The sequence below is a fragment of the Sciurus vulgaris genome (genome assembly GCF_902686455.1).
Source record: "Sciurus vulgaris genome assembly, chromosome: 11".
In the NCBI taxonomy this organism is placed as follows: domain Eukaryota; kingdom Metazoa; phylum Chordata; class Mammalia; order Rodentia; family Sciuridae; genus Sciurus; species Sciurus vulgaris.
In genome coordinates this window covers 9,000,475-9,028,299 of record NC_136472.1, presented here as the reverse complement: position 1 = coordinate 9,028,299, position 27,825 = coordinate 9,000,475, and the positions used below count along the sequence as shown (strand labels likewise).

Here is a 27,825-nt window from a genome sequence, read left to right as displayed (position 1 = left end):
CCTTAGGGACTAGATACAGGGGTATTCCACTCTGAGGGTGGGCTTCATTCGGTGGGTCTCTAGCCTTAGAAATTCCTTCCTTGAGGGGCTCATCCTTTGGGACTCCGTTCTTAAGGAATTCTGTCCTTGAAGGACTCCATCCCTGTGGCCGAGAGGTACTCCTGCAAGTCTCTGCACTGAGAAGAGGCACCATCTAAGTTGGGCAAGTGGCAGCCCCACGTGCTTCTTTGGTAACCAGCTTGTCTTCCAAGTTTGGTACCAGCAAATGATAAACGGATTTGCACATTCCGCTTACATGGCGCAGGGAGGCAGTTGGGAGGCATACTGGGGATGGAAGCAGAATGGGGCCCAGGATTAAAAATAGGCCTCAGGGAATTCTCAGAGGTAATCATTCCTGCCAAGATCCCCCAAGAGAACTAACTGTCACAGTGGCTTCAAAAGCTGGGTTGGAAAGGAAAGGAAGATGCTATCTCAGTCAGGCCCCTCTGGTCCTGACTCCTAAGTTCTAAGAGTGTCTCAATGACACTCCAGTAGGACAGTAGGGATAAAGAGGGAATTCTGGCCTCCTTCCCATCTTTGGAATTGGCCTTTGACCCACTCCTGTACCTGCAGGAGCAGAAGGAGGGGAGCACCCTGGGTGCTGGTCCTGGAGAAGGCCCTCCAAGAGGCCCTCTCGACAGAACGCTCACCACGAGGGGAGAAGAATGTGGAAAGCACAGTGTCCTCAGCCTCTGGCCATCCACCCTGTAAACCTGGAGGCAGATGTCATTTCCTAAAGTACTTCTCTGTCCTGGGCTTCTGGCCCATAAAACTCAAGGAAGATAGGACATTGATGCAAGCCACCCCACCCCACATCACCTCTCTGATCACAGAAGGACTTCCCCAGTTCCAGGATGTCAAACAGACACAGTGCAAACTTGCTTGAACAGGGTTTCTCCCCAGCAGCATGCTGACATTTGGGGTCAGATGATTCCTTGTTGTGGGGACTGTCCTGTGAACTGTATGATGTTAGCAGAGTCCTGGCCTCTACCCGCAAGATGCCATAGCACCCCCTGAGTTACAATAACCCAAGAGGTCTCCAGACACTAGCAAATGTCTCCTGGAGACAGTGTGATTGGATGATTGAGAGACACTGCTGTAGGAACAACAGAACACCCCAAATTATTTATTATTATTGTTGTTGTTGTTGTTGTTATTTTTGAGTGAAGAAAAGTGGAATTTTTTCATGTGGGAAGAAAAGAAACAGAGTTCTCTCAGGGCAAGAAGGGACCCAAGAGGAGTTGCCCAAGAAATCACTTTTGGAAGTCCTGAAAAACAGGCAGGTGAGAGGCCAGAGTAAGGATGCCCTTGGCCACAGGTTAAGCCTTGAGCCAAACCTGGGGCGCCAGAGGTGGCCCTGGGGCTGGCCGGGAGGCTGCCCAGATGCAGTTCTTGCACCTCTCACTCACGGGTGTAGTTTGGGTTCAGGAGTCAAATCAAATCCCCCGAACCCAAAGAGGGCTCTCCATCAAGTTTTAGGCAGACACCCGGTGTGGCCTGGAGGCCCGTCTTTTGGGTCAGTGGGAGGCCTCTGCTCTGAGTCAGCTGATAGAACAATTTAGGGCCATTCAGGGATTTCCATCAGCTATCAGCTTGGACCCATGACTGCACATCGCTGGAAGAGGTGACCACAAACCACCCCGGGGGCTTCCTACCTCCCCTAGCCACAGACCCCTCCCTTCTCCTGGGCATCTCTCAAGTCTCCAGACTGGCAAAGCCTCTGTTGTGCCTGGCACCTGCATGTCTCACTGTGTTCGTTCTTAACAGATCCATACAAGCTCCTCAAGAGCCGAGGTCCCAGAGGGCAGGAACCAGGTCTCCGTCCCCTCTCTACCCGGTGTGATGTACCATATCTGTTGACCAAATGACACGTGCATCGGGACTGTGGGTTTGCGGTGTCTTGCCAAAGGTAAGGTGACAGCATTGGTCCCAGGGAGGGCTAGTGAGCAAGAAGGACCAAAGACGACTTCCTGCTCCCGAATAAAATGTGTGTGGCACCGGAAAGCATCATGGATGCATGTGATGCACCCAGGTGTGCACAGATGGCTGCGACAACATGGGACAGCCCTCTGACTAGGAAATGGATCATATGACACGGGGGCACTGGAGGGACGAGAGTGAGCCCACCGGGCACGTCACCCTGCAGAAGACAGGGGCGCTGAGGAGAGATTTATTGGCAGGAGCTGGACTGCGACAGGTCGCAGCAGGCTCCCAAAAGAGCAGCAGGATTAGTCACAGCGTTGTCACAGCAAGGGGGAGCAGCATCGACTGAGGAGGAATCCCCATTAGATCATCACTCCGCCATGTGAAGCAGGGACAGGTAAGAGGAATGGGAGGTCAGCGGAGTCCCGCTGATGAGACTTTAGCGGGAGGAAGAGGAGAGGAGGCGGGGACACAGTGAGGACAAGGAAGACTGAGAGGGAAGGTGAGCTGCCACCCAGCTGGAACCAGGAAGTCCAGAGAAGAAAAACGAGCAAGAGATGGGCCAGGAAGCAGCAGGACAGGGCCTGTGCGGCTGGAAGAGCTTTACTGCCACTAGCCGTGCGACCTTGACCCTGAGACTGCACGAGAACCAGGACCCAGGGCGGGAGCAAGCAGGGAGAAGACGGAGCCGAGACAGCCCCAAAGGAGGCTCCCCTGAGGCTTCTCCTCGGGGTGAAGGGCCAGTGTGAACCAGAATGGAGGCAGGGACTTCTTGGGGCTGGAAACTAGCTGTGGGGCTCCTGTCAAGCAGTCCTGACCAGAGAGACGGCCTCACCTGCAGTGGTCACCACGGGCCCTGTGAGAAGTGAAAAGGCCCCTCCTGAGAGAGCCTGTCCTGTGGTGAGTCTGGGAACAGAAGCGGAGGGCACACTGCCCGACACAGCTGACCCAGAAGGGTCTCCTCTGCGCACCCAGGAGCCAGAGGCAGAAGGCCAGTCTGGCTCCTTGGAAGAGAAAGGAAAGGCAAGTACTGTGTCACCCGCTGCGGGCTGCCTCCGCCTGGCTCTCCTCGCCTCTGCCTCAGCCTAGAGTCAGGTCACCACCCTGCTGCACCAGGTCAGAGCCTGCACCCCAGAGGACCCCTCCCTGCTCCACGACCCCCTGGCCCCCCAGTCAGGTCTAGCTCACACCTGCGTCTCCTGACACACACCCTCCTGCCCATCACCTGATTTCGGAGCCCCAGTCCTTGAGACCCCAGCTGCTCCCACCAATCAGAGCTCAGCCCTTGGCCTGGCCTAAGGATCCTGCCCAGGATCCTCAGCTGGGCTCCCTCTTGCCTGCCACCCAGCTGTGGCCTCCCTTCTGGGCCCCCACAGCCCCAAGTCCTCCTCTTCTCAAGAACCACAGCCCTGCCTGGCCCTGATCCCTCCAGCGCACAGCCCCCTCTCCTGTGCCCTGTCCCAGGGGCAGCTGACCCTGCCTTCTTGCTCCCCCTACCTGGCGCAGGTTTCGGGTGACCCTGACGTCGTGCCAGGCGTTGTCATTGAACTTGCCGTTGACGGGTTCCACAAGAGCCTCAAAGGCACCCGAGCCCAGGTTGATGACCAGCCAGACAGCCCCGGACTTGAGGGACAGGTTGACATAGTCGGCCGACTTGCCCGTGTGCAGCATCAGCCCGTTGCGCTGCAGGGTACGGAAGGCCAGCGTGATCTCGTCAGTGCTGCTCTGGATGGGGTTGTGTGACAGGTCGTAGCAGAAGAACTCGTTGCCTTTGAAGGTCGCCACAAACTCCTCCTTGCCTGGACGCCGTGGTTTGGGGAAAGGGGAGAAGGCTGAGTGAAGCAGGGTAGGCCAGAGGCTCCGTCTTCCCGCCAGCAACCCACACACCAGCCCTGGGCACAGGGGTCCTGGGGTCCTGCCTCTGAGCTTTAGGCCCCCTTCCCCTTCCTCAGCTTGTCAACCCTCCTCTCCGGGCCCAGTCATCTTTGCTGTTAAAAACCAACCTCCCCCCAGGTCCCTTTCCAAAGCCAGAGGCTGCTAAGTGGCTCCCACACTGACAGCTGCCAATTAAGCTGCCACAGGGCCAGGCAGAGCCGACGGTCCTCACCATCTCCCCACATTGACCCTCCCTTGGCCACTCCCTTAGCAAAGAGACATAGGACAGAAACAAGAGGCTGCACTGGCTCCTCCCTAGGACTGGGACACCAAGGGTCTCCCTAGGGCAGCCCACCTCCCCAGGTGACAGACATTCTCAGCGTCCAGGGATAGTTTCAGGCCTTACCATTCGGGATAGGGCTGGTAAGCCTACTGTACAGCCCTGAGCAGACAGGAGGAGAGGAAATAGTGGGAAGGGGAGGACGGGTAAGACAACAGGAAGGCGATGCAGGTGACAGGGGTGTGCAGCAGGCAGCAGCCACTGTGTGGAGTGTTCATGGTGGCCGCCAGGCCAGCTCTCACCCCACCCCCAGCTTCTGACTCCAGGCTGAGGACAGCCCCCGAGGGGCCCCACAGGGCCGGGTGTGCTGGGTGTGCCAGGCAGGCAGCAGCGGCGAGACCGCAAGGCTGGGCTGAGATCTCACGAGCGTGCACCTGTGTGCGCGGGAGGTGTGCATGGCTCACAGCATCCAGCCCAGGGCCCCTTCCACTGGCACTGTCTAAGCAGCAGTGACTTCCAAGAGGGCCTTAGGGATTGCTAATGCCCTGCAAGTAGGTGACAAGCAAGAGGTCACTGACTCTGGAACCAGGAAGCTGGGGTCAAGCCAGAGCACAAGCAGAGGGAAAGGAACCAGATGCCATCAGGGGAGACCAGAGACCCTGGACTCAGGCAGTGACTTGTGTCTCCTTGCTAATCAATGGTGACACCACAGCTGCAGGTGGGCAGGAGCAAACAGGACTGTGTCAAAAGGGTCTGCGCAGAGACTGAGCTACCCACGGGCAGAGGTTCTCACGGACGCTCCCAAGGCCCAGGAAAGAACATTCACCATGCCAGGGGCACGCGGGACCACCAGAGGCTCCTGCCCTCCTGTGGCTCAGCGGCAGTGCCACATGCGGATGCAGGGTCTCCGGGTGCAGATCCAGCAGAACCCCTGCCCTGCTCACACAGCCTGCCTCTCTCTCCGGGCAGCCTGCCCACAGACTCTGCCCTCACTGCCTCCGGATGCCAAGGCACCAGCTGCTGCCCCAGCGCCTGGCACAGCCCTCACTGCAGCTGGCAAGGCCTGGTGTCCTGAGGCCACAGGGCGGCAAGGCTGGGGGAAGGGCATGAGACACATCGGGACAGACTGAATCCCTCCCTCTGTCTACCTAGGGGACCAGAGGCAATGGTGAGGATCCAGTAGGACAAGAAGGGACAGGAGGGGCAGAGGGTGCTGTGGAGGGAGGTATCATGGAGCTGGAGAAAGATGGGCCATCCAGGGGTCAGAGGAGAGATGGACACAGCTCAGGGCTGTATGGGAACCAGAGGTGATGTGAAGCTACATGGGTAAAGAAAAAGGACAGGCCCTGGGGACAGGCAGGGAGACGGGAAGAGGGCCAACAAGGAGAGGGGACAGGGACCTCCAGGGAATGAAAGCCAAGGCTTTCTGGGACCTTACTGTTTCCATAGTAACCAGGCCTGCTGCTCAGATACTGGCAGAGCCAGGGGGCTCAAGGACCAGAAAAGGGAATGTGTTTGACCTTGGGTTTGCCACACTACTGGTTAGGCCCGCCCAGAGGCCTGGCCTCCTCTCCCACTCCCTCACCTTCACCGCGGTCAAAGAAAATACCACTGCGGAGCAAGTCAGACCGAAGGAAAAGAAAGAACAGGGCAGCCACGGGAAAAAGTGATTGGGACAGAACAAAAGAAGCCGAAAAAAGGAGAGAGGCGGGTCTGGGGCTGGACCAGGGCTGCCAAGGCAAAGCGGAGAAATGAGGCCATTCCTCGACTCCTCAGCTCGGTCCCAGGCCTTCTGGGAGAGAAGGCAGAGCCAGTAACACTGCAGCTTTTGCCTACTATAGGCTCCAGTCCCCAGAGCCACCAGAGAACTGGCAGGCCCAGAGATGGGAAGAGACCCAGAGTGGCCAAGGGGAACCTGGGAGCCTGGGGAGGGAGGGACAGAGAGAGGTAAGAAACTGCAGCAGAGAAAACCAGAGGGCAGAGAGGAGAGAGAACCTTGGGGAGCCCAAGGGGCAGGACCTCAAGGAACGGTGGGGTGACACTCCTCGGTCAGGATGTAGGGTGGCTAAGAATGCACTGCAGAGCACCAACCAGATCTGGGATACGGGAGCCCTTGAAGCACCAGGGGGCGCTCTGCCCCATCTCCAGCACCACAGGGCGGGGAACTACAACTCCCAGCAGCGCGTGAACAGTTAGAGCTCCCGAGCTCTTGAGCTCCCGAGCTCCCGGAGCCGAAAGGCTGTAATACTGATACTCGGCTACCTCCCCGGCCAGCCGAGGAGTCTGCGGTCCCACAAGTGTCCCCAGTGTATCTGAGTAAGGCCAGAGACTAGCTGTTATGATCCTGGGTTTCCGAGCGCCATGAAAGGGAGGGACACAGCAGCTGCCTCTTTTCCAGGACCAGCTCAAAGGCCTCCTCTGGGAAGGTCTCCAGCCCCGGGGCCCTCCCCGCTCTGGAGCACTACAGCTGTCTGTTCTGCTCGTCTGGCACTTACTGCCTAGTAACATCGTGTACTGCTCCCTGGGGAGGAAGTGTGGTGTGAGAAAGAAGACCTGGACACTGGTGCTGGCTCCGCCACCAGCTCTGTGACCTTGGCCAAGATACAAGAGCTCTAAGCCCAGCTTTCTCCTCTGGAAAAAAGAGCTAATCATCAGCCTACCGCACAGGCTGCTGCGGGCATTCAGAAAGAGCAGACAGGGGCAGCTTCCTCCACTGTACACCAGCCCACAGATGACCTCTTCTGCTGGGAGGAAACTTGTGCGGATGTGCGCAGGCGCTCTCTGTCTCTCCCTCTCTCTCTGAATAAATCAACTCTTCTGAACAAAGTCTGCACTCTTCATATTCTTTGCATGGACCACACTATATTGTAGCTACTTGTTAGACCATCAATGAGCCCCCTGGGGCCAGAGACCATTCACTGACTTAGAACAGTGTGCTGGGCTCACACCTACGCTTGTGCCAGCAACCGTGCAGGGCATGCGGGGCCGGGGTCGGGGGGATCCGACACAAATGAAAATCCCCAGTCCTCAGGGAGCTCAGTGCAGTGGGGCAACAGTTACGCGGCAGTGTGACCGACTCTAATGGAGGCTCGGGAAATGTCCAGGTTGGCCTGGGGAGCTGAGGGAGACTGCCAGCGTGGATGGCTGAAAGAGACAGCACGGAGCTGGAGGCGGGCAGGGACAGCGGGACAGGCAGACAGAAGAGCACTGGAGGACGGAGATGGGATGTGACAGCACCAGGCTTTGGACCCACCGCAGTTCCTTGAGGGCTGTCAAACTGGCCTGTAAATTTCTTCGGAAAGATTTTTTCCTAAGAGAGGCAGCCACAGCTTGGAAAAAGGAGCTGAAATCTTAGAGCCCGGAGATGCAAAAGGGCCCCTGCGCTGGCCTTGGGGGCTTTGGCCAGTGTCAGTTTCCCTATCTGTAAAATGAGAGCAATGATCCCTGCCACCAAGAGTCACGGAGGCTCTCTGAGGCCACGTGTTTGATACACACAGATCACAGAAGCCCAACCAGAATCCCCCTGGGTAGGTTTTCAGAATTTGATAGTTCAGTGAGGGGCTGCCCTGCTCCCAGAGAAACAGATATTTTCTAGGGATGACCTGACGACTCCCATAGAAAAGGACATCTGTGTTCTAGAAAGTCATCAGGGCAACAGGCTTTGGGAAAGAAATGGAGGTTATGGCCCTCCGCCCCCGGGCAGGGGCCTCAGGACTGGCATTGCAGTAGAAGGTACCCAGGGAAGGCCTCGTGCCGATTCGGCTCTCTCAGAAGGGCAGCTAGTCTGCAGTGGGTAAGGGCTGGGCTCTCTGGGACCGTGGGATCACTGACCTTTCGTAGGCTGGTGCACATCGCCGGCTCCTCCTCTCCCGGCCCCCCCCCTCGGAGAACAGTAAGGACCCTACTGGAGAAGCAGAATTGGGGGGTCAGGCACAGAGGGCTCTCCAGCCAGGCCCACCCCAGTCCTGAGTGACGCAGGGCCCTCTCCAGGGCAAAGGTGCTGGCTTGCAGGGCACTGGTGATGGGGGCTTCTCTGGGGACTCACTTCTAAGGACCTCTTAGGAAGGAGCCAAATGACAAACCAAGGACCACCGTCCCCATAGACCCTATTAGACTCACAAACACCAACTTCTAGTCTTTGCCCGGGGAGGGGAGTCTGGGCAGAGAAGCAGAGGAAGGAGCACACAGGCCAACCCTGACCCCCACCGGCCCTGAGCTCTGACTCCCACCTCCCGCTTGTCCTGCCACTGTGCCTCCCCACGGGGCATCTCTGTTCACATCCCTCTGCTGGGTAGAGTTCACACTCCTCCTCTCCAGACACAGACAGCCCTGCTCCAAAAGCCTCCCCAGTACACACCAGACTCCTCTTCGTCTGTGTCCACCCTCTCGCTGGCCACCTACACTAGCTTGAGTCCCCTCCGAGTGCAGGGAATGACGTCAGTTAAACCCGGGGGGGGGGGGGCTTCCCATGGTTCCTGTTGACTCATCCTCCCTGCATTGTGCCCAGAGAAGGGCAGTGCCCAAGGGAGGGCCTGGCTGGGCAGAGCTCACCAGGGAGGTGTGCAGGCTCCCTCGGGAGCCAGTTCCCACTCCCCACCACCCTCTTTCCCACCACGGGGCCTCTGCTCTAAAGGGCCCGAAGGCACAGTTGCCATGTCTGGGCCCGGGATCGGCCAGAGCGCTCACTCAGGAGCTCAGTGCCCGGCTCCCAGGCACCCTCTCGACTGCCGGACCCACAGGACGGCTTCAGGATGAGGGGGCCCAGGGACAGAGAGGAACAGCTCCGATCTGGGCTGTGACTCTGACTCCAACCCCAAGTCCCCAGAACTCAACTGCGGAACTTGCTGGAGGAGGGGAGGGCCTTCTGGAATGACCAGGGGAACTGCAGCCAGCACCCCAGAATCTAGGACTGAGCGGCAAGAAGGATGTGCGTGAGCCAGCCGGGGCATCCCCCTGCCCCCACCTGGGACTCCCTCTTTCCCCTCGCTTCTTGCCATAGTGTCAAATCCCTGCAAGAAGCCCAGGCCCCTGCCCACCCAGACCTAAACCCCTCCCCGACCTTAGATCTATGTAAGTCTCTCCCTGCAGTCCAGTTGTGGTCCCAGGGTCCCCCTGCCCACAGTTAAGAACTCCACCCTGTCCCTGTGTAGGATGACCTCAAAAGAGGGCAGGTACAGCAATGCCTAAGCACCTGGAAGGTCCAATTCCTTTGCTCTTAAAGAATCAATTACAGGGAGGACAGAGGAGGCCAGAGCTGGAGGGCATCAGTCAGGATTCCTGGGTTCGGTCCCCAGGTTTTCTTGACACCAGGGCTTTGAAAGGTGGCAGGGACTCAGCTGAAGGGAGGCTCAGGTTAAATGTCCAGTCCCAACGCACTACCAGCTGGGACTGTGCAATCACTAGCAAGTCACTTCATCTCTGGTCCTCCAGGCTCCCATCTGTCCAATGGGGTCAAGAGCCATTTAAAAGGCAAGAGGGTGAAGGTGGACAGTGAGACGCTATGGAAGAGGGGGTCCTCGGCCTCCAGCCCCCTACTTCCTCCCCATTCTGGAGACGGTGGGCCTCCCACAGCCCCGGGGGAAGGGGAAGGTGGGGACGTGGCTGCTCTCTGTCTGCAGCCCAGACCCTTCTCTGTTTACTTGGGTTCACAGAAAAGAAAGGATGATCAAAATGAGTGGAAGAAAATAAAAACACCACCATGAGAAAGAAAACGAGCGAGATACACTACCAGGGAAACCAAGGGTGACTGGAGACGCGGCAGGAGTTCAAACATCTCTTGATGTCAGAAACCAAGTGAGATGAGGGCGATGGAGCGAATGGCAGGGGAGAGGGCAGCGCACAGCCGGGTCGGCCCCGCCCCCACCCGCACCCCCAGTAACACAGAGAAATGGCAGAGGAGGAGGGGAGGAAAGGAAGGGAGGAGGCAGGACAGGTGGAGGAGGGCGGGAGGGGAGGCCAGAAAAATCCAGGCGCAGCTTGGGGGCCATCCAATCCAATCCAAAGCAAACCAAAACTTCAGACCATACCTTCGCTGTTTAACGTCAGGTGAGCCGGACCTTGGAAAGGGGGAGGAGAGAAAGAAAGGAAGGGGAAAAGAAGAAACAAAGAAAGGAAAGGGGAAAGAGACAAAGAAAACACGCGTCATCAAAATCAGCCAGAGAGAAGGGAGGAAAGAAGCTTTGCTGCCACAATTTAAAGACCCTTTTTAACTTGTGACAGACATCGGGGGAGAGCCCCCAGCCCGGGAGCTGAGGGACGGGCCCGATGCAAGACAGAGGGTGCAGGGTGGAGGGGAAGAGAGAGAGACAGGGCCGTCAGCGAGGGTGACAGGGTGGGCCGGAGGAGGAGCGGCAGGGGTCGCTGGGGGGGATTTTGGTTTCTTTTTTTCTTCTTGCCGGAAAAAAAAAGGAAAAGGAGGACAAGCACGAGGCTGGGCGGACTGCTGTTTCCTTTTTCTTTTTTTCTTTTTTTTTTCTTCCGGGAGGCGGAGAGAAAAAAAAACGGTCAACGAGAAAAACGATTCAGATGGAGGAGAAAATAAAACACGACACAAAAACCAAAGCCACCTGGAGAGAGAGAGAGTGTCCTGTTAGCGTGGGGTCGAGCCGACACGGGGCCTCCACCCGCCCATGCACCCATCCCCCTGACCCCTGTGACCTTGGCAGAGGAGGGGCAGAGGGGGTGCAGGGGAGGAACCTGGGCCTCGAAGGAGCCCCCCACCCAAGCGGGGTCTGCAGAGACAGGTCGCCAGGGCTAACCCTCCCACTTGCTCTCCCGATGACCACTGTTTGGGGAACAGGGATCCCCCATGCCTGGCTTCTAAGAGGAAAGTGGCTCTCAGAGGCCACGGCTAGAGAGGAAGCGAGGAGGAGGAGGAGGAGGAGGAGGAGGAGGAGGAGGAGGAGGAGTCTGGGGAAACCCTGGAGCAAAGACGGGAGGCGTGGATTCTTCCACAGGAAGGTCTGGCAAGGTCCAAAGAGGACACCAAGCCCCTGGGCAGGAGGCCCAGCTCTGAGAGGTCAAAGTACCTCATTCCTAAATTAGCCACGGATCCCCCGGCTCTGGCCAGGACCTCTCTGAGATAATCCAAAAGCTGAATTTTGAAAATCTACTGAAGATCAAGATCAACTAGGATTTTCACCCAGGATTACCTCAGTCCCTTGGAAGAGTCCTGCCAGCCCCAACCTGAGGGACCCCCTCCTCAGGCAGAGTGGGAGAGAACCAGCCTGCTGGATCAGGACCCCAGACCCTAGACAGGCTGTTGGAACCAGGCCCCATGGCTGAGTTGAGACCCCAGGGCTCCCCAAGATGACCAGCCAGCCCACCAAACCTCAGTCCCTTCCCAACCCTGACTCCCAGCTGTGGGGTCTGGTCAAGAGAGTGGGAGAAGGGACAGCCTGCAGCACCACTGTCACCTCAGGAAGCCACCCCAGCTGCTATGGCAAAGAGATGCAGGCCTTAGAAAACGGGGGCCAGGATGGGAGCATCAGGCTACAGGGCCACAGGAGTTGCTGGGGCAGAGTTGAGGACCAGTATCCGGGGGTCCAGGAGGAAACGCAGCCAGGCCAAGAGGGGCAGAGCAGGATCAAAGCCCAGCCCCTGGATGGTCACTGGCTTCCCCCCACTTCCCGGGGGTGGTCCACTCATCCTCTCTCTGGGTGTGAAGCCAGCTGGGGGAGGAGCACCACTGCTGGGGTGCCAAGGACAGAGCGGCTCTTGGCAGGGCAGACACAGGCTACATCCATAGCACAGGTGGGGACCCCAGTATTTGGACTGTCTTATCCCTTGTTCTGAAGGCCCCTGCCACTGACTCTGTCCCCAAGAAGTACCAGCACCTGCGTCCAAACCCCCTAAATCCAGCTGTCAGCAGCAGCCTCACCCCTGGCACCCAACTCCTGGGACTCCAGGCTTCTGCCCAACCCTATCCAGGGGCCAGGGGCGCTGGAAACCCACTCTGTCCCCTGTAGGCCTGCCTGCCCACTGCTGTGGGGGACAGGGTCTCTCCCCTCCAAGACCCTTCCACTGCCCAGCTCCTCACCAGCCTCATTAGCATGCGGCACTCTCCCTCTGTCACCACGGCAACCAGCTGCTCGGCTGGCTCCCTCAGGCGTGACAGAGCCAGCCATCTTGGTGAGGGGAGGTTGGTTCCCTTCCCATCTACCCCTGGCTCAGCCCCAGCTAGCCCGAGGGTCCCCTCCCCAAAGTCTGACTCCCCCTACCCAGGTCTGTGTCTGCTCCCTCCTGCTGGACCCTGGCCCTGCCCAGGTATTCTCCTGCCCACGTCCACCTGTAGCATCAGCCCTCCCCCACCGCGGGAGAAGAGGCAGCAGTGATGGATGGCATCGCCCGGGGTCTCTTCCTAGGGCACTCTATCTGGCTGCTTCTGGGCCTCCTCTCTCTGCTGCAAGGGGCTAGGAGCAGACAGGAGGCTTGGAGGGGCTGCGGAGCAGGATGTCTGGCCCCTGAAGGAAGAGAGGCCTCCGGGCACAGTGTCACAGCACGGAGGGATGAAGAAGAGGCAGAGGCACTGAGGACCCGAGAGCGTGAAGGGGCTGCAGGGTCCAGAGTGCAGTGTCACGGAAGAGACCCCCTACCCCCCGCCCAGCTCTGGGAAACCTCCACCTACCTGCCCAACCCCATCCCCACGATCAGTCTCACCCTGATTCTCCCAACACACTCCCGAGTGGACAGCCATCGAGAGAAAGATGGCCATGGGGCAAGACCAGGACACACGGGCAGGCACAGATATGACACAGAGACACAGAGACCACACTCCTGGGTGCACACACACGCACGCACAGCCTCCCACACACACCTGCACGGCCTGGCACGCAGCCCCACACCATACCACATGTAAGCAGCAGGCTGCCGCACCCCAAAGAAAAGTCTAGGGGTGCCCATAGGTCTCGGTCCCACCGCCCCAAGCCCAACTTCCCTCCTGCCCCTGCCCCTCCCCGCCCCCCATCTCCAGGCCACCTCAGCAGCCGGCTGCCTGTCTCCTCTCTTGGACCGGCCACTCCCTCCTGCTCCCTCTCCTCTCTGCCTCACTCGGCAAGTCCTCATCCCACCTCCTCACTTAGCCCGCCCGCTCTCCCTGGCTCTGCTCCGTCCTTCCTCCTGCTTCCTTCTCTCTCTTCCTCCCTCCATCTCTCCCTTTGTTCCGGAGCAGACATGACATCAAGAGCAAGGAAAAGTCACATCAGCACTAAATCTTATCTCCAGCCCTCAGAAGGCTGCGTCCACCCAGACACGCAGACTCCCTCACACTCACACACAAGAGTAAACACACAGATGCAAACACGCGTGGACCACAAAGCCACAGGCGCTCCGCAGGCACATGGCGATGCAGCCACAGCACAAAGACACACATGTGGGCGTGCAACATGCTCACACGAGGACACAAAACTGTGCCCAGGCACATGTCCGCAGACGTGCCGAGGCCCCAGAGTTGTATGAGTATGCACACACAGTGCCTGCTGCTGGGACCAGAGGACCTACGGACCCCAAGAAGACGAGACACCAGGAGAGACAAGCCAAACCATGGACACCACAGGAAAATGGACTCCACTCACGCCAGGCCGAGAGCCCTCCCGCCTTCCTTCCCAGGAACCTGCATCTCCCTGCTCCTCCCGGACCCAGGCCCAGCGATCATGGCATGTCGCCCACTCCTGCCTTCCCGGGACAGGAGAGACTGTGGAGCAGGGTGGGGGCTGGGAGGTGGTCCAGGCTCGCACCCACCGCTGCCTTCCCAGGGGCCACAGGACCCCGTTGCAGCCCAGCCTTCAAGCCCGGACCACTGAACACAGGCTTCCTGCTCCCTGATCTGAGTCCACCCCGAAGAGGAAAAGAAAGAGGGACACCAAAGCTGGAAGGACGGAGAGAAAGAGACCCAGAGCGAGCTGCGGCAAGACACTCAGGAAGAGGCAGGGACGGGACCCTGGAGGAAGCTCAAGACAGAAAGCAGAGAAAGACCACCAGCACAGAAGGCGGAAAGGAGGCCCACCCTTGCCCTGCCTGGACGGGGCAGAACGAAGAGGCCACCTGTCTTCGCCTCTCCATGGCCATCGGGGTTTATCAGAGCAGAGGAGCAGCCCCCAACGTGCCTGCCCAGTGACAGGTCCCCACCCAGCCTGCAGTCTCTGGCCTGGGGCTGTGGAGTGGAGGGTGGAGTCTCCCATGCACAGCCTCCTGGGGCAGAGGCCACTCGTCACCCCACCCCCAAGGCAGGGCCTTCCCAGGCTTCCTTAGCAGGGCAGGGCACGTCTGATCCGATCAGCCACAGCCCTCCACCCACAGCCCCAGCTCTTCCCAAAGATCCCCTTCCCTGTCCTGCAAGGAAGAAGAAAGACCAGTGGTCAGGATGAGGTGACGTGGGCAAGGGGAGGGCCTGCGGCTACCTGGCAGCCCCACACCAGCAACAAAGAGGCACCGGGCAGAAGTGGGCCCAGACAGCCTTCCTCCAAGGGGCCCCGCACACAGGCGCGGAAGGGAGCCCTTGAGTGGCCGATGACACGCCTTCGCATGGGCCCCATGGTGACAGATGTGCTACCCCAGTGACCGAGAAGCCTCACTCACCTTCCATGGGGTGCTCCTCTGCAGCCAGCCAGGTTCAGAGAAGGGGAGGCAGGGAGAGAAGGAGAAGCAGGGCTGTTAGCAAGCAGGCCACACACCAGTGGGCTCCGAGGACGGCCTGGGCTCCCAGGGCCTGAGCCCACCCAGGCCCTGACACAGGTCACCCAACCTGGAAGGCCTGAATCTCAGGGAACGGCAGAGCTGTCCTCTGAGCCTCTCTCCCACAGAGCCAGCCCGTCCAGGAGGCCAGGAGCCCCTCCACGCGCCTCGCACCCAACCCTCATGCTGCCCTCGGAAACCCAGGCCAGACCGGGCAGCGGCCACTCAAGGTCACTTGGAGAGGGGGAGGCCGAGCAGCAGCAGCAGCCACGCTCCTTCCCGAGGCAGGCTCCTCCCCACACTCCACTGCGTCTCAAAGACAGATGGGGACACGCTCACACCAGTAACTGTCTCGCTGGGTTTGCCCGAGACACACTCACGCTCGGTGACACACTGACACACATAGCACTTAGCGATTCAGTGACACATTCAGCTCTCACGCTACTCACACCTGAAGGCTTTTCACACTGGGATCCAACCCCCCCACCACCACCCAGGGGAGAAACGCGCAGTACGCGGTCAGGAAACAGCTCTGCCCCAAAGTGCCTGTGATGTCCACCTGCCACTGGCCACTCCGTGCCGCTCCTCCCCCTCCTGAAAAGATCGAGGGCGGGCTGCAGTTCTGGGACCCCCTGGCTGGCTCAGGTTCCCCGGTTCAGATGAACGCCTTCTCAATAGCAGGAGGCAGACCCAGGCCGCATGGGCCACACTGGGCGTACTGGGACCCGCCCACGCACCCCCCCCCCCCCCACCCCACCCCCGCCTATGGGGGACTGACCCCAGCCTGGCCTGAGGGTGCATCAGACAGGTAAAGAGAGAAGGTGGGGGTGGGAGCAACTCCTCAAACCGACAGCGCCGGCCTGCTTCCAACGGGGACCCAGGCACCCCAGCTCCTAACATTGCTGCCTGCCAGCTACTGGGAGCCCCCAGAGGAAGCCACAGGCAGAGGAGAGAAACAGCAGAACCCATCAGGAAGCAGGCCTTGGGCACCCGGAAACCAGAGTTGGTGCACACGCATGCACGCGCACACACATTCCCTCCACGTGCTATTTGCTCATTCCATCTGAGGGGGACAAACAGTGTTGTTTATCATTCCTTGTACCCACACCTGTAACGCACACGCGTGCACGCAGACACATGCATGCACACGAAGCCGAATGCCAGTATCAACCCCTGGACAGCAATCTACTGCAGAGCAGGGGCTGCACCCACCCAGCACCCCACACTCCCTCAGTGCCTGCAACCCACCCTGCGAGGAGCACCACTCCCTTCCTATCCAGGGTCTCTCCCTGTCTCTCGCCCATTTCACACAGCCTCCACACACAGCCTCCACACACAGCCTCCACGTGCTACAAACACATTTCTATACAACAAAGAGCTTCTTAGCCTAACATCTACAGCCCCGAATGCTATGAATACAATGATTTTCTTAAACAGTCATACACATTTATGGGGAGAGCTGGCTGGTTAAGGGAGGTCTTGAGAATTCTTCTGTCCCAGCTGCTAAGGCCCTGGCCGGTCAGCACAACCAACTCACGGCACCTGTGTGGACAAGGAGGCAGGCGGAACTCTAGATAAGCCAACACAGCAGGTATTTCAAAAGGTATTTCCACCTGCCAGAAACACGACACGCTATCTTAGGAAGCCTGGTTTCTCCTGCCTTCAAGAGAAGCACCAAGAGACCCTCTCTTCTAGGCTGCTCGTTGCTCCCTGCCGGCTCCTGTGCCAGGCTCTGTCCCCTGCCTCACTCTCCTGCTTCCCCCCCCAACTCTCCTTGGTGACAGCTAACTTTGGTGGCTGAGGGACTCCCACATCTGCGTTTGCAGCCCCAGTCTCTTCTTTGAGCGACGGTCCATCCCCACCTGCCTGCCTGCGGTTGCCTGCACAGTTCTGTGGCCTCTAACTACCACTGAGGCCACGTGCAAGATCCCCAGCCCGAAACCACGCATGCATGTCCCTGGGCTTCATCCTGCTGCCAGTCAACACTTCTTGAGCTCCCAGGCTTCAGAGACACCATTTAACCATGTGCCAGGCACCCAGCGACCCTCATGTGGGACTTTCCGTAACAGCCTCGCACTCAGCGACTCATCTGTCTCCTCCCTGCAGAAGAGAAGGTACACCCCGCGGCGACTGTCCACCCCTCTTGCCTGGTTGTCTGCAACAGCCTTTTCCTGGTTGGTCCCCCTTCCTGTCCCCACCCAGCTCTCTCAGCACAGAGACCAGACACATCTTACCAACTCCTGCAGTGATCAATACACACACTTCAACTTGACCGTGGCTCTGGGTCAAACCCCTGTGCTTCGGATTGGCTCTCCCCGAGAACCTTCCCCAGGCCCTCTCCTCCCGCCTGCATGCCCTGATCCCGTGAGCGCCCAGGAAGCAGCCCTGCTCTTTTTCCAGACGGATCACCAGGACTTACGGGTTCCGCCTTCTGAAACCCTGCAGCCCTGGCATGGCCCCCGGTCGGCTCCCCAGCTGTTCCTCTCCTGGGAACATTACGAGCCTCTGAGAAGAGGCTTTCATCCTGCAGTTCATACTCTGCTCCTCCAAAGCAGCCCCACCATATCGCAACCCTGCTAAAAACTCTTCACGACTAGCATCTCATTGGACTTCACCAGATAAGGTCCAACCTTGGCAGGAAGACCTTTCAAAGTCCGACTGGGCCTTTCCTGCACCAACCCAGGCTCCAGCCACACCCCACCTCTCCCCACTTCCCTCATAGGCACAGGCTTTCTTGCTTTCTATGAGGGTCTCACTGAGTTGCCCACACTGGCCTCAAACCCACAATCCTCCTGCTTCAGCCTCCCGAGTAGCTGGATCTCCAGGCCAGTGCCACCATGCCTGCCTAATATGCATGTTTCTGCACGTTCTGTTTCCTGGGCTTGAAACGCTCTTCCCTCCCACAGCTGCCTGAGAAAGTCGACTCTTCCTTGAATCAACACGCATCTGTGTGTTCGGAACACAGGAGAGCAGCCAGTCACCCTAGTCTGTGCCAGCTCTAGACGTGCACATTCTATTATTGTTGCACTTATCGAGGCTATATTGCAATTGTGTTTCGGGTCTGCTTCCTGACTGGACTGTGAAAATACCCACAGGACAATGTCTGTTTCATCTCTCTATCTCCAGCTGCTTGCACAGTTCCTGGCTCAGAAAAAGACATTTCTGTTTGTTGAGTGAATAATAAAATAAGACTTCGTGTGTGCTGAGTCCTGAAGTGTGCCTGGCTCTTGGCAGGTACTGCTTCCTCTACCCACCTCACAAAAATGCATATTACTAGAGGTTTCTCTGAGATGAGAAAACCACACCTCCAAAAGTAGAAGCAAGTCAGGCGTGGTGGTGCATGTCTATAATCCCAGCTACTTGGGAGGCTGAGGTAGGAGGATCGCAAGTTCAAGGCCAGCCTCAGCAAAAGCAAGGCACTAAGCAACTCAGTGAGACCCTTCTCTAAATAAAATACAAAATAGGGCTGGGGATGTGGTTCAGTGGTTAAGCGCCCCTGAGTCCAATCCCTGGTACCAAAGGAAAATGAAAAAAAAAAAAAAAAGAAAAGGTAGACGTAACTTATCCAAGGTCACACTGCTGGTGAGGAGCAGAGTCAAAATTTGAACCCAAATCTGCCTGGCTTTAAAACTTCCAGTGGGCTACGTTTTGGAAGTCAAGATTGCTAGAAGCTTCTAACTAACCTACAGTTCTGATTTTATCTCCCAACCAACCTGGTCTCCTACACACCACTCAATTCATATCCCCTACACGCCAGGTTTAGGCAACACGACCGTCAGGAAAGCTGGTCTCTGTCCTTTCCACCAGGATAACTCTCACACGGTCATCCTTCAAGGTCCAGCCAAGTCCCACCTCCCCCACGAAGCCTTCCTTGACCACTCGGGTTAGTAACCATAGTAACTATCTGTCCTTACAACATTATTGCTTCCATTTTGCAGAGTAAGATGACACGGAAAAACAATGCGGATCAGTAAACGCACCCCGAGAAAGTAGCGAAGAGGGGACTCAAAACAGGGCAGTGTACGTTCTTCACCGACCACCATCTTCCCCTGGGAGCCCCTCGCCCACCCCTGGGTTCTCAGGGCAGCCACTGTCCACACTCTCTAGAAAAATCCAACCCACTCAGCCCGGAGCCCCTTCTACCCACGGAGAGTGTCAGGGCCACAGACCAAGCACAACAGTCAGGCACAACTTCAGGCAGGGACAAACCTCAGGGAAGGAGCCATCATGTGCCAGTCCTAACACCTGAGGAGAACCGTGACCTCGCTGAGTCCCCGGGGAAAAGCTAAATCACAGGCCAGGCACTACGCTGAGGAAGGCAGAGAGGTGCGTGACAGTGTGAAAAGATTCCCACGAAAATGGCTTCAGTGTGGGTGAGTTCGGTGTTTAAGGGGGACAACACCCCACTCTCCAGGGGCAGTTCCTCCCAGAAGGCGCAGAAGACCAACATTCTCCTGATCTGTCCCATGGCCTGTCTCTGTGCGGGGACAGCTGGCCTGCAACCATAGGGGACACCCTCAGCCCACCTGGTTTACAGGGAAGTTGTGGCCAGGGGATTTAAGATGCTTGAGACATTACCCCTAAGTCGCCCCAATAGCCAGACTCAGATAATCAAGGGACACGGCACTCCTTTTTGGAGGCAGCATGGAGACAGGTGAGGAGCTACGGCCCTGGAGTCAGCTCAGGGCGCAGGTCCCAGCTCCACATCTCTCAGCCTCTCTTTAACCCTCTGGGAAATGGAGCTACCCTCGTGCAGGAATCCTGAGGATTAACTGAGCTGAAACACCCGAGGGACCCAGCAAAGGCTGGCCAGCTGCAGGGCCCTCCTCCTCCCTCGACTCTCCATCCAGGCCTCTCTGGGCTCCAACTCGCTCCTTTGCTGGGACGCAGCCCTCCCACTTATGGTCCTCTGGTGCTCTGTGCTTCCCGGCCACCTCGTCCCATCCCAGAGCCTCACATACTCCCGCGCCACATGTGACTCCCAGGGCACCATCTGCAGCCCCCACTTCAATGCAAAGATCCGGTCTTACCTCTCCAACCCCCAGACATCTCTGTGGAGGAACGCCCAGGGGCACCCAAACCAAGACATGCGTGACCTGCTGTCCACAGCTGCTCCCCATCCCGACTGCCCTCTTCCCTCTCAGCCCAGCCCCACACCCAAAAGGCAGAGTCCCTGCACAGCTTCAGCCTCAGTAATGGCACTCCAGCACTGTGGCTGCCAGGACGGCCACCGCAGCTGTCACCGCCCTCCTCGGCCACTCTCCAAGACACTAAGGTTCAGGGCCTCAAAATCTCTTGCCTTTCCCCCACCAGTCCCTCTCTGGCCCTGCTGCCCTTCACCCCCAGCTTCCTAATGAGGCTCTTGTCTTCATATACTTCCATATACCTGAGCCCTTTTGGGACTCATTTACCGACACATGGTACCCAGTCAGCACCCACTGTTAGCTGAGTGACTTTAGCCAAATCTTCAGCCCCGGAGTCTCCTCCTACTTCTCCTGCTGCTGATTCACTCCTTGGGGACCCTCTGCAGACCCAATGTATATGCCCCCTTTCACGCCTCTGTCCTTGCCGGTTCCTTGGCTTGGAGTGACCTCCCCCAAGCCACGCTTGCTAGTCAGTATTCAGACCAACCCCGGACAGCACGCTGTTCACACAAACCCATTACCAAACCAACTTGTGAACATATCTTCAGACAGTCACTATCCTGCATTCCCTACTTAAATCTCTCCTGATATAGAACAACTTTTGAAAATACACAACTTAAGTCTTGCCCCAACCATTTGATGGTGTCTCCCCAACTTTTGATGTGTCCACAAGTATGTATTATTTATTGTAAATATCCTCAAGATATAATAAAAAGAACCGCAATCATATCTTGCTTTCAATAATTACCAATCACTGCTAATTATGTACCAGACAATTATCACAACGAACCTGAGATAAGCATGTTGATCTCCATTTTATAGATCAAGAAAAATGAGTCTACAGGTTAGATACTTTTCTGATATTGCAGGATTAGTGGGTAGAAAAGACAGATTTAAGCCCAGATCTGAGCCTCAGGAGCCTGTGATTTAACCACTAAGCTACACTACCTTGCTGCTTCTCAGGGCAGACCCCATACTCTTGTGTTGTTTTGAGGTTTTGTTTATTTGTTGCCATTTCAGGTTGCATAATCCTTATCTGAAATACCTAGGAACAGAAGAGTTTCCAATGTAGGGTGTTTTTTCAGATTTGGCATATGTGCATATCATGGGCTGTCTTGGAGATGGACCCAACTCCACACACAAAATTCATCTGCTCCCCATACGCCTTGTGCACAGGGCCTGAAGACTCTTCTATATGATATTGTTCCTGCGCCTGTGTTTTGACTGTGACCTGCCATGGGCAAATTTTCCGCTTGTGGCATCATATCAGTGCTCAGAAACTACAGCTTCTACAGCACTTCAGATTGCAGATTTTTCAGATTAAAGATGTTCAACCCGTATTTACAGAGCATGTTCTAAGTGCCAGGTACTGTGCTACCCACTTTACCTGAATTAGCTAACTTACTTTTCATATCAACTCTATCAGGTAGGAACTGTAGCTATTCCCTTTTGCAGATGAGGAAGCTTAAGCCCAAGTTCCCTGCCCAGGGGGTCTGGATGTGGAATCTCACTCTTAACCACTCACTGGACTGCCTTCTTATCTGCTTCCTCAGGGAACAGTGACCGCCCAGAGCAGAGGGTCCATCTTCCTCATCTCTGATTCCCCTGCCACCCCAACACAGCCTCTCACAGACAAGCACACATTACCACCAGCTTCCTACTGCCCTCTCCTGAGCACGGGATACCCCTGACACTCAGCCCTACACATCTGTACCCCACCTCCACCCAAGGTCTCCCACACACACCTCTGCACCCCTTCTTCCACATGCGTAGACGACATGAGGAAGCACAGATGTGCAAACCCCCTGCAAAATCCCAGCCGACTCTCTCCTGCCTTTGGCAGATAACCAACAGCAGGGACAAGACTCCCAGCCACTCACACTCAGCTCTCTTCAGTTACATGTAGCCAGACCCCCCAGAGAAAAAAAAGCAAATTCCTGATTTGGAAATTCTCAATCAGTGGGTAAGCCCAGACCCTGGAAAGGCACACAAAGCCTCCAAAGTATCCACAAATCCAGATGTGCACCAAACATCTGAAGGCAGTTTGGTACATCTTGCGTATGAAGCTAAAACTATTTTTCTAATGTATCTTTTATTAACTGCAATGGCAAGTGAAACATCAAAGTCATCTAAAAGCTTTTCTGAATTCATAGGAGCTTTGAGTTGTTTGTTTTCCCAATAAACAGAAATAAAAACAATAACTACTATTTAGAAGAAATAGTGTGAACTACTGACTTTGAGAAATGTCCTCAATTTCAGAAAAAGTTGGAAACCACTCAAAGCAGATAATAATGAAGCGACTACAACTTCCAGGGAAGCTTGAGGACTCTGTCCTAAGAACTCTGAGATCGGGAGCCAGGCCTGAGCGCCCCAAAGCTGTCCTGCTCTCACAGTCACCATGGCGGGATCCCATACCCTCCCTCCTTGGCTGAACGAGAATGTCCTAGAAGAAGTGTAATGAGCATCAGATGTCATGAAATCTGCCTGGGAAACAAGGAACAAATACAAGGAGAAAAGAATGAGGACTGGGGTGGGGGCAGGAGAAGGAGGGGAGTCGGCAGGCTCCTGCGGTGCCTGCTACCTCCAGACACAATCCGTGACTACAACCCCCACATATGTCTGACAACACACACGTGTGTATATGACACACACATACGTCTGCATGTACATATGGACTCACCTCAAGCCTTTGTTCTCTCAAATACTCATTAATATCTCTTCATTCATTCCATAAATCTTTATCAAACACCCACTAAGCGCCTGGTGCTATATTAGGTGCAGAGACTACGGAATGAATAGGCACATCGTGCCCTTTCTCACACACCCTTCTCTCAACAGCTCACACACAGACATACCCACCCCTCATACACCCAGCAACCCTGCCCTGCCAGTTGCCTGACACCCACCTTATATCTCCCTTTCCTATTTCCTATGTGAGACACACACACACACACACACAGCAGGTCAGGCACATAGCCATCTCTCAGCTGCAACACAGCTGACGCCAACATTCTTATGCACACCCATCGGATACACACAAACCATCCCTTTCACTCAGCTACTCGGACACATACACACCCTGCGTTCAGTAGCACACACCTTATTTATCTCGCAAGAAACCTCTGGCCAATGAATACTTTCAAAGAATGGACTGACCAGGGTGCCTCGCGACAGTTTTCCTATGTGCAAGCCCAGTTCAGACACAGTGAACTCCCGGGCCTGTTACTGTAGCTCTCCACAGATCAAATGGTTCATCTCCACCAGGCACAGTGGCATGCACCTGTAATCCCAGCAAATCAGGAGGCTGAGGCGGGGCATCACAAGTCCCAGGGCAGCCTCAGGAACTTAGCAAGGCCCTGTCTCAAAGTAAAAAATAAAAAGGTCTGGCCATGTAGCTAAGTGGTAGAGCACCCTAGGTTCAATCCCCAGTACCACCACCAAAAAAAAAAAAAAAAAAAAAAAAAAGATTCCTCCTATTTCTTAGGAAGCCTTGCTCGAGAGGGGTCATAGGAATTAAGAGAATAAAGTCAAGGACCTGGACAGAATTTCCATAGATTCCAGGTGTCTTACTAAGATCTTGCCTTTCCACATGCGCACACTCCCTGACGCACTCACCCCACTAGGCACTCGGTTCCTATCAAGAAGCACCTTCAAACAGATCCCTCCATACATATAACACACACTGCCAGACGACTCTCAGGCCTCTATGCACAAGACACACAACTTCACAGTTTAGGGAGCACCTGAGCTCCTTGGAGAAAAGCTGAGAAGGTGTCAGATTAATTTAATACACACAGTTCCTAAAGATCTATCCCACAACCTTGTACAAACAGCTCCATAAAAACAATCCAAACCCCTTCCTTGGGTACTCATCTACCACACCTTATAAATACACAATCAGGATACTGTCCAGAGCCCAAACTTCTCACACCCAGGGCCACCCTGCATGCTCGGCTCTTCCAGAGGATGTCCACATGCACATAGTCACAGGGACACCCATTTTCTGAGCCACACACTCCCCAAAGACTCTACCTCTTGGAGGGTAGACACACACACGACTGCAGAGTGGCCCACACCTTCTAGAGGCACTGGGGGAGAAGAAAGCATGTCTGACTGCACACACCTGTTGGGAAAAGCACTGTCACCCCCAAACAGATGGGGAAACCTCTCCCCCACCACCCGGCCAGACCAAAGTAAAAGAGGATCCTGAAAGCTCCCTTCTTCCCTCATCCCCACTAAAATCACAGCCCAGACCCAGGCCAGGCTCAGCCCAAGACTCTGACCCTCGCTGCCTGCCAGGCATCCCTCTTGCAGCTGGGGTGCTGGCAGAACCCGCTCCAGAACGCTTCCCTTCCAAGTCCCCATTCCACATTCTATCTTCTGTTCAAAGTCAGCAACCCTGAACAGTCCAGTAATCCCCAACCCGATCCCGCGCCCGAAGGGCTCCAATGTTTGACACAGAAGCCTCACCTCCTGGTCTCTCACCTGGGACAGCCTACCTGCCCTCCTGGCCCCTCACCCAAACGGTCAACTCCTAGTCAAGATCGTCAGCCACCCTCTCCCGCTATTCCCTTCACGCTCCGAGGAGCTCTGGCGATTCTGGGATGGAAAAGAAATTCGGTTCCCACCTTCCTAGAGGGTGAGGTCACAGTATGGCAAACCCCACTCTCCCTCATACGCCCTGTTGCCTGGGCTGCGGACTCAGGACCTTCGACAGACTGTGGCTGTCCCTAACCCCAAGCCTCCAGCAAGTGCGGCCCACACGGCCTGCTGACTCTCCCAGGGAACGCCCACTTTCCCGCAGGGCCCACCCAACTGGCCCTGCCCTAACCCCTCACAGCCCCGCCCCACTAGGCCCCCATGGCCCCACCCCTACAGGCCGGGCCACACAGCTCCCAACCTCAAAGGCCTCCCACACTCCCTGACCTTCCCACGTAGGCCCCATTCGCAACCCTTCCAGACCCACGCAAGGCCAAGCTCGCCCACCACGCAAGCCAAACTCGTCCCAGGTCCTGCCCACCAGCCCCACCCACTGCCTCTCCTAGGTTTCGCCCACCCCCCCACTACCCATGCCAACACGCCACAGCCGCTCTCCGGGCCTGCCCACACGACCTCCACCAGCCCCTCCAACACCTGACAGACTCACACGGGTCACGCCCACACGGCTCGCCGTCTCTCCCCGCCCACTGATTAACCGCACACGCCCTCTCGCGGACACGCACGCTCTCACGACCCTCGGGTGCTGTACTGTCTCCCACTCCCTCCGCTCGGACCCCGGATCCCCGCCCTCGCAACCGCCCCACCCCGGCACCTCTAGCCTCTTACTCCCGCACTCAGGCGCCCTGCGGCGACTCCCCGGGGCTCACCTTCGCTGCAGAATTTGCCACCGAAGCCTGTATGGCTGCAGTCGCAGCCCACCTCGCCTGGGGCCAGTACTGTGCAGAGGCCGCCGTTGGCGCAGGGGTTGCGCGCGGGCGCGCACAGCGGATCGGCAGCAGCGCCACGCAGGCCCTGGCTGCCTAGCAGCGCCGGAGGCCGCTCGCCCAGCTTCAGGTTGGCCAGGAGGCCGCGGAAGGGTGGCTCATACTTGACGGTGCTGAGCGTGAGTGCCGAGAGGCGCACGTCCGGAGGGATTCCGCCCACGAACAGGTCGCTGGCCACCTGCATCTCGCGCCGCTTGGAGCGCACCTCCGCGGCGCGGGCCTCGCCGTCCACCGCAAGCGCCGTGCGGCGCGCGTCGCGGGTCAACAACACCATGTGCCAGCGATCGTCCGCCACCGGCGTGTCCAGCTGCAGCGTGGCGGGCTCGGCGCACGAAAGCGTGAAGCGCAGCCGCAGGCGCCCGTCCACCAGCAGCAACTCCAGAAAGTCGCAGTCGCCACCGTCGTCCAGGTACAGCAACAGCGCGCGCGTGGCGTTGGTACGCAGGCTGAAACTGAGCTCGCCGCTGCTCGCTGCGCCTGCCCAGCGCGCGTAGCGAGCCCACTGCCCGGGGCCGCCGCCGAACTCCAGGCTGCCGGCGCCCGCCGCCAGCGCCAGCAGCAGCAGCAGCAGCGGTGGCGGCGGTGGCGGTCGCCACCGGCTCCCGGGCGCCATGCCTCCGGCGGCCCCGGCGCCGCCCGGCCCCCAGCCCCGCTCAGGCTTCAGAGCCGCGGGCGCATGGGGCGGGGAGGGGACCGGGAGCCCCCCGCACCGAGCGGGGCTCCCTCGCTGGCTCACAGTGCCATGGGCCTGGCGGTGGGGCGATGCGCGTTGAGGCCCAGGTGCCGACGTTCCCCCGGCGGTGGCGGCGGCGGAGCCCCTCCCCCGCTGCGGGCTCGGACGGAAGTTGGGGGAGGGACGCCTGCGGGGAAACAGAAGAAAGCTTTAATGAGGGGTTCGGAGGTAGCAAGCCCCGTCGGTGTCTGGCTCCCGCCTCAAACCAACAGATGCCCACCTGTTTGCCTTTAGGACTTGAACTGGCCCTGGCCTGGAGAGTGTCTTAAAGCAAGAAACATACTTGCGGACGGAGGTACTGGGGGACAAACACTTGGGGAGACAGGACTCGGAAGGGACATTATTGCCTTGAGATGTGGACAGGTGGGAAAGTGGCACCGCGGAATTCAGTAGTTCAATCCTGCTGGCCTCACCCTGACCTCTCAAAAGACTTAGGGGTCAGGACCAAGGCCAGCTCCTTCGGGTGAGTCCTGGACCTCTCCTACTGTGACCCGCCCTCTCTAAGCCGCCCAACCTCTGTGCGGTGGCTCCCACCTCTAGCCAGGGATCACTCTCTCTCTCATCAGCTCTTGATGCTGGATAATGAAGTTGCTAAATAATTCATTGGGATTAATTAAATGCCAATTCGTCAATGGTATCACAGGGCAACCAGGCTGGGAAGGGGGCAAAGGATAGAAGCCAGGCACCACCATATACCCATACCCCAAACCCTCTCCATCCCTGCAAGGACACAGGCATCCAATTCTGTCCAGTTCCCCCCAAATCACACTCACGCCTTCTGGGGCCCCAACCCCACTGCTCACCAGTTCAGGTCCTTCTGAGGAAGTACTGTCACCCTCCACCCCAACTTCCAGTCCTCAGCCTCAGGACTGGCCCCACTACCGGAATCTCTTCACCCCTCCGTTCCTCCCGGCCCCCCACCCAGAGATGGGGGAGCTACCAGGAGGCAGGCAGGCTCATTTGCATAAAATTGCCTTTCTGAAATGATTACCCTTGTAACTGGCTGTCAGAGAGCAATTTATACCCCACAACGGGGAGGGGAATTTGCATCTCGTTAAACTCTGAGTCGTAATTATTTATATCCAACAACCCTCCTGAATATTGCATTGATTTTATTTTGGGGAGGGAGGGAGAGAAGGAGGTGGGGAGAAGCCTGGGAGAGAAAGAGGGAGGGGCCAGGGTTTAGGAGGAGACAGGGAAAGGTGGGGTGGAGGGAGAAAGAGGAAGGAGAGGAGCTCATGAAAAGTGGCAGAGATGGAAGAATAATGGAAGAGAAAGGAGGCCTGAGAGTAGAAAAGCAAGAGAAGACTGAGAAAATTAAACTCCGGATTCAACAGCATTCGTCAAGGCCCAGGATTCTGGGCATTTTATAAATGTCATCTTACTTAATCACTCTGAGAAGTCCCATTATTCCCATTAACCCTTGGGGAAGCCCTCGTAGAGAAGTCTGAGTAATTGCCGAAGGTCATGCAGCGGGTCAGCAGGGAACTCGGCCTCAGATCCAAGTCTGTCAACTCCGGCGTGCCCACCAAGGAGACAAAGGGCAGGACAGCCACAGGTGCAACTCAGGTGGGAACAAAGCAAGAAGGCTGGCTTGGAAAGGGGTGGGTGCAGAGGTGGGGCCAGGAGCCACAGAGCTGGGACAGGAAGGGAGCTAAGAAGAGGAAGCTCAGGCCC

At 57.1% G+C, this 27,825-nt stretch overlaps 1 protein-coding gene across 1 annotated transcript in view; it reads right to left on the bottom strand.

Moving 5' to 3' along the window:
• The window catches only part of NRXN2 (neurexin 2), a 101,285-nt gene that overhangs the window by 66,176 nt on the left and 7,284 nt on the right, over window positions 1-27,825 (bottom strand). The window contains 6 exon segments of the mRNA XM_079104058.1: window positions 3,460-3,761; window positions 7,949-7,997; window positions 7,999-8,021; window positions 10,144-10,173; window positions 14,693-14,710; window positions 25,299-26,275. Of these exon segments, the coding sequence (XP_078960184.1) occupies window positions 3,460-3,761; window positions 7,949-7,997; window positions 7,999-8,021; window positions 10,144-10,173; window positions 14,693-14,710; window positions 25,299-26,028 (1,152 nt within the window). The 5' untranslated portion in view covers window positions 26,029-26,275.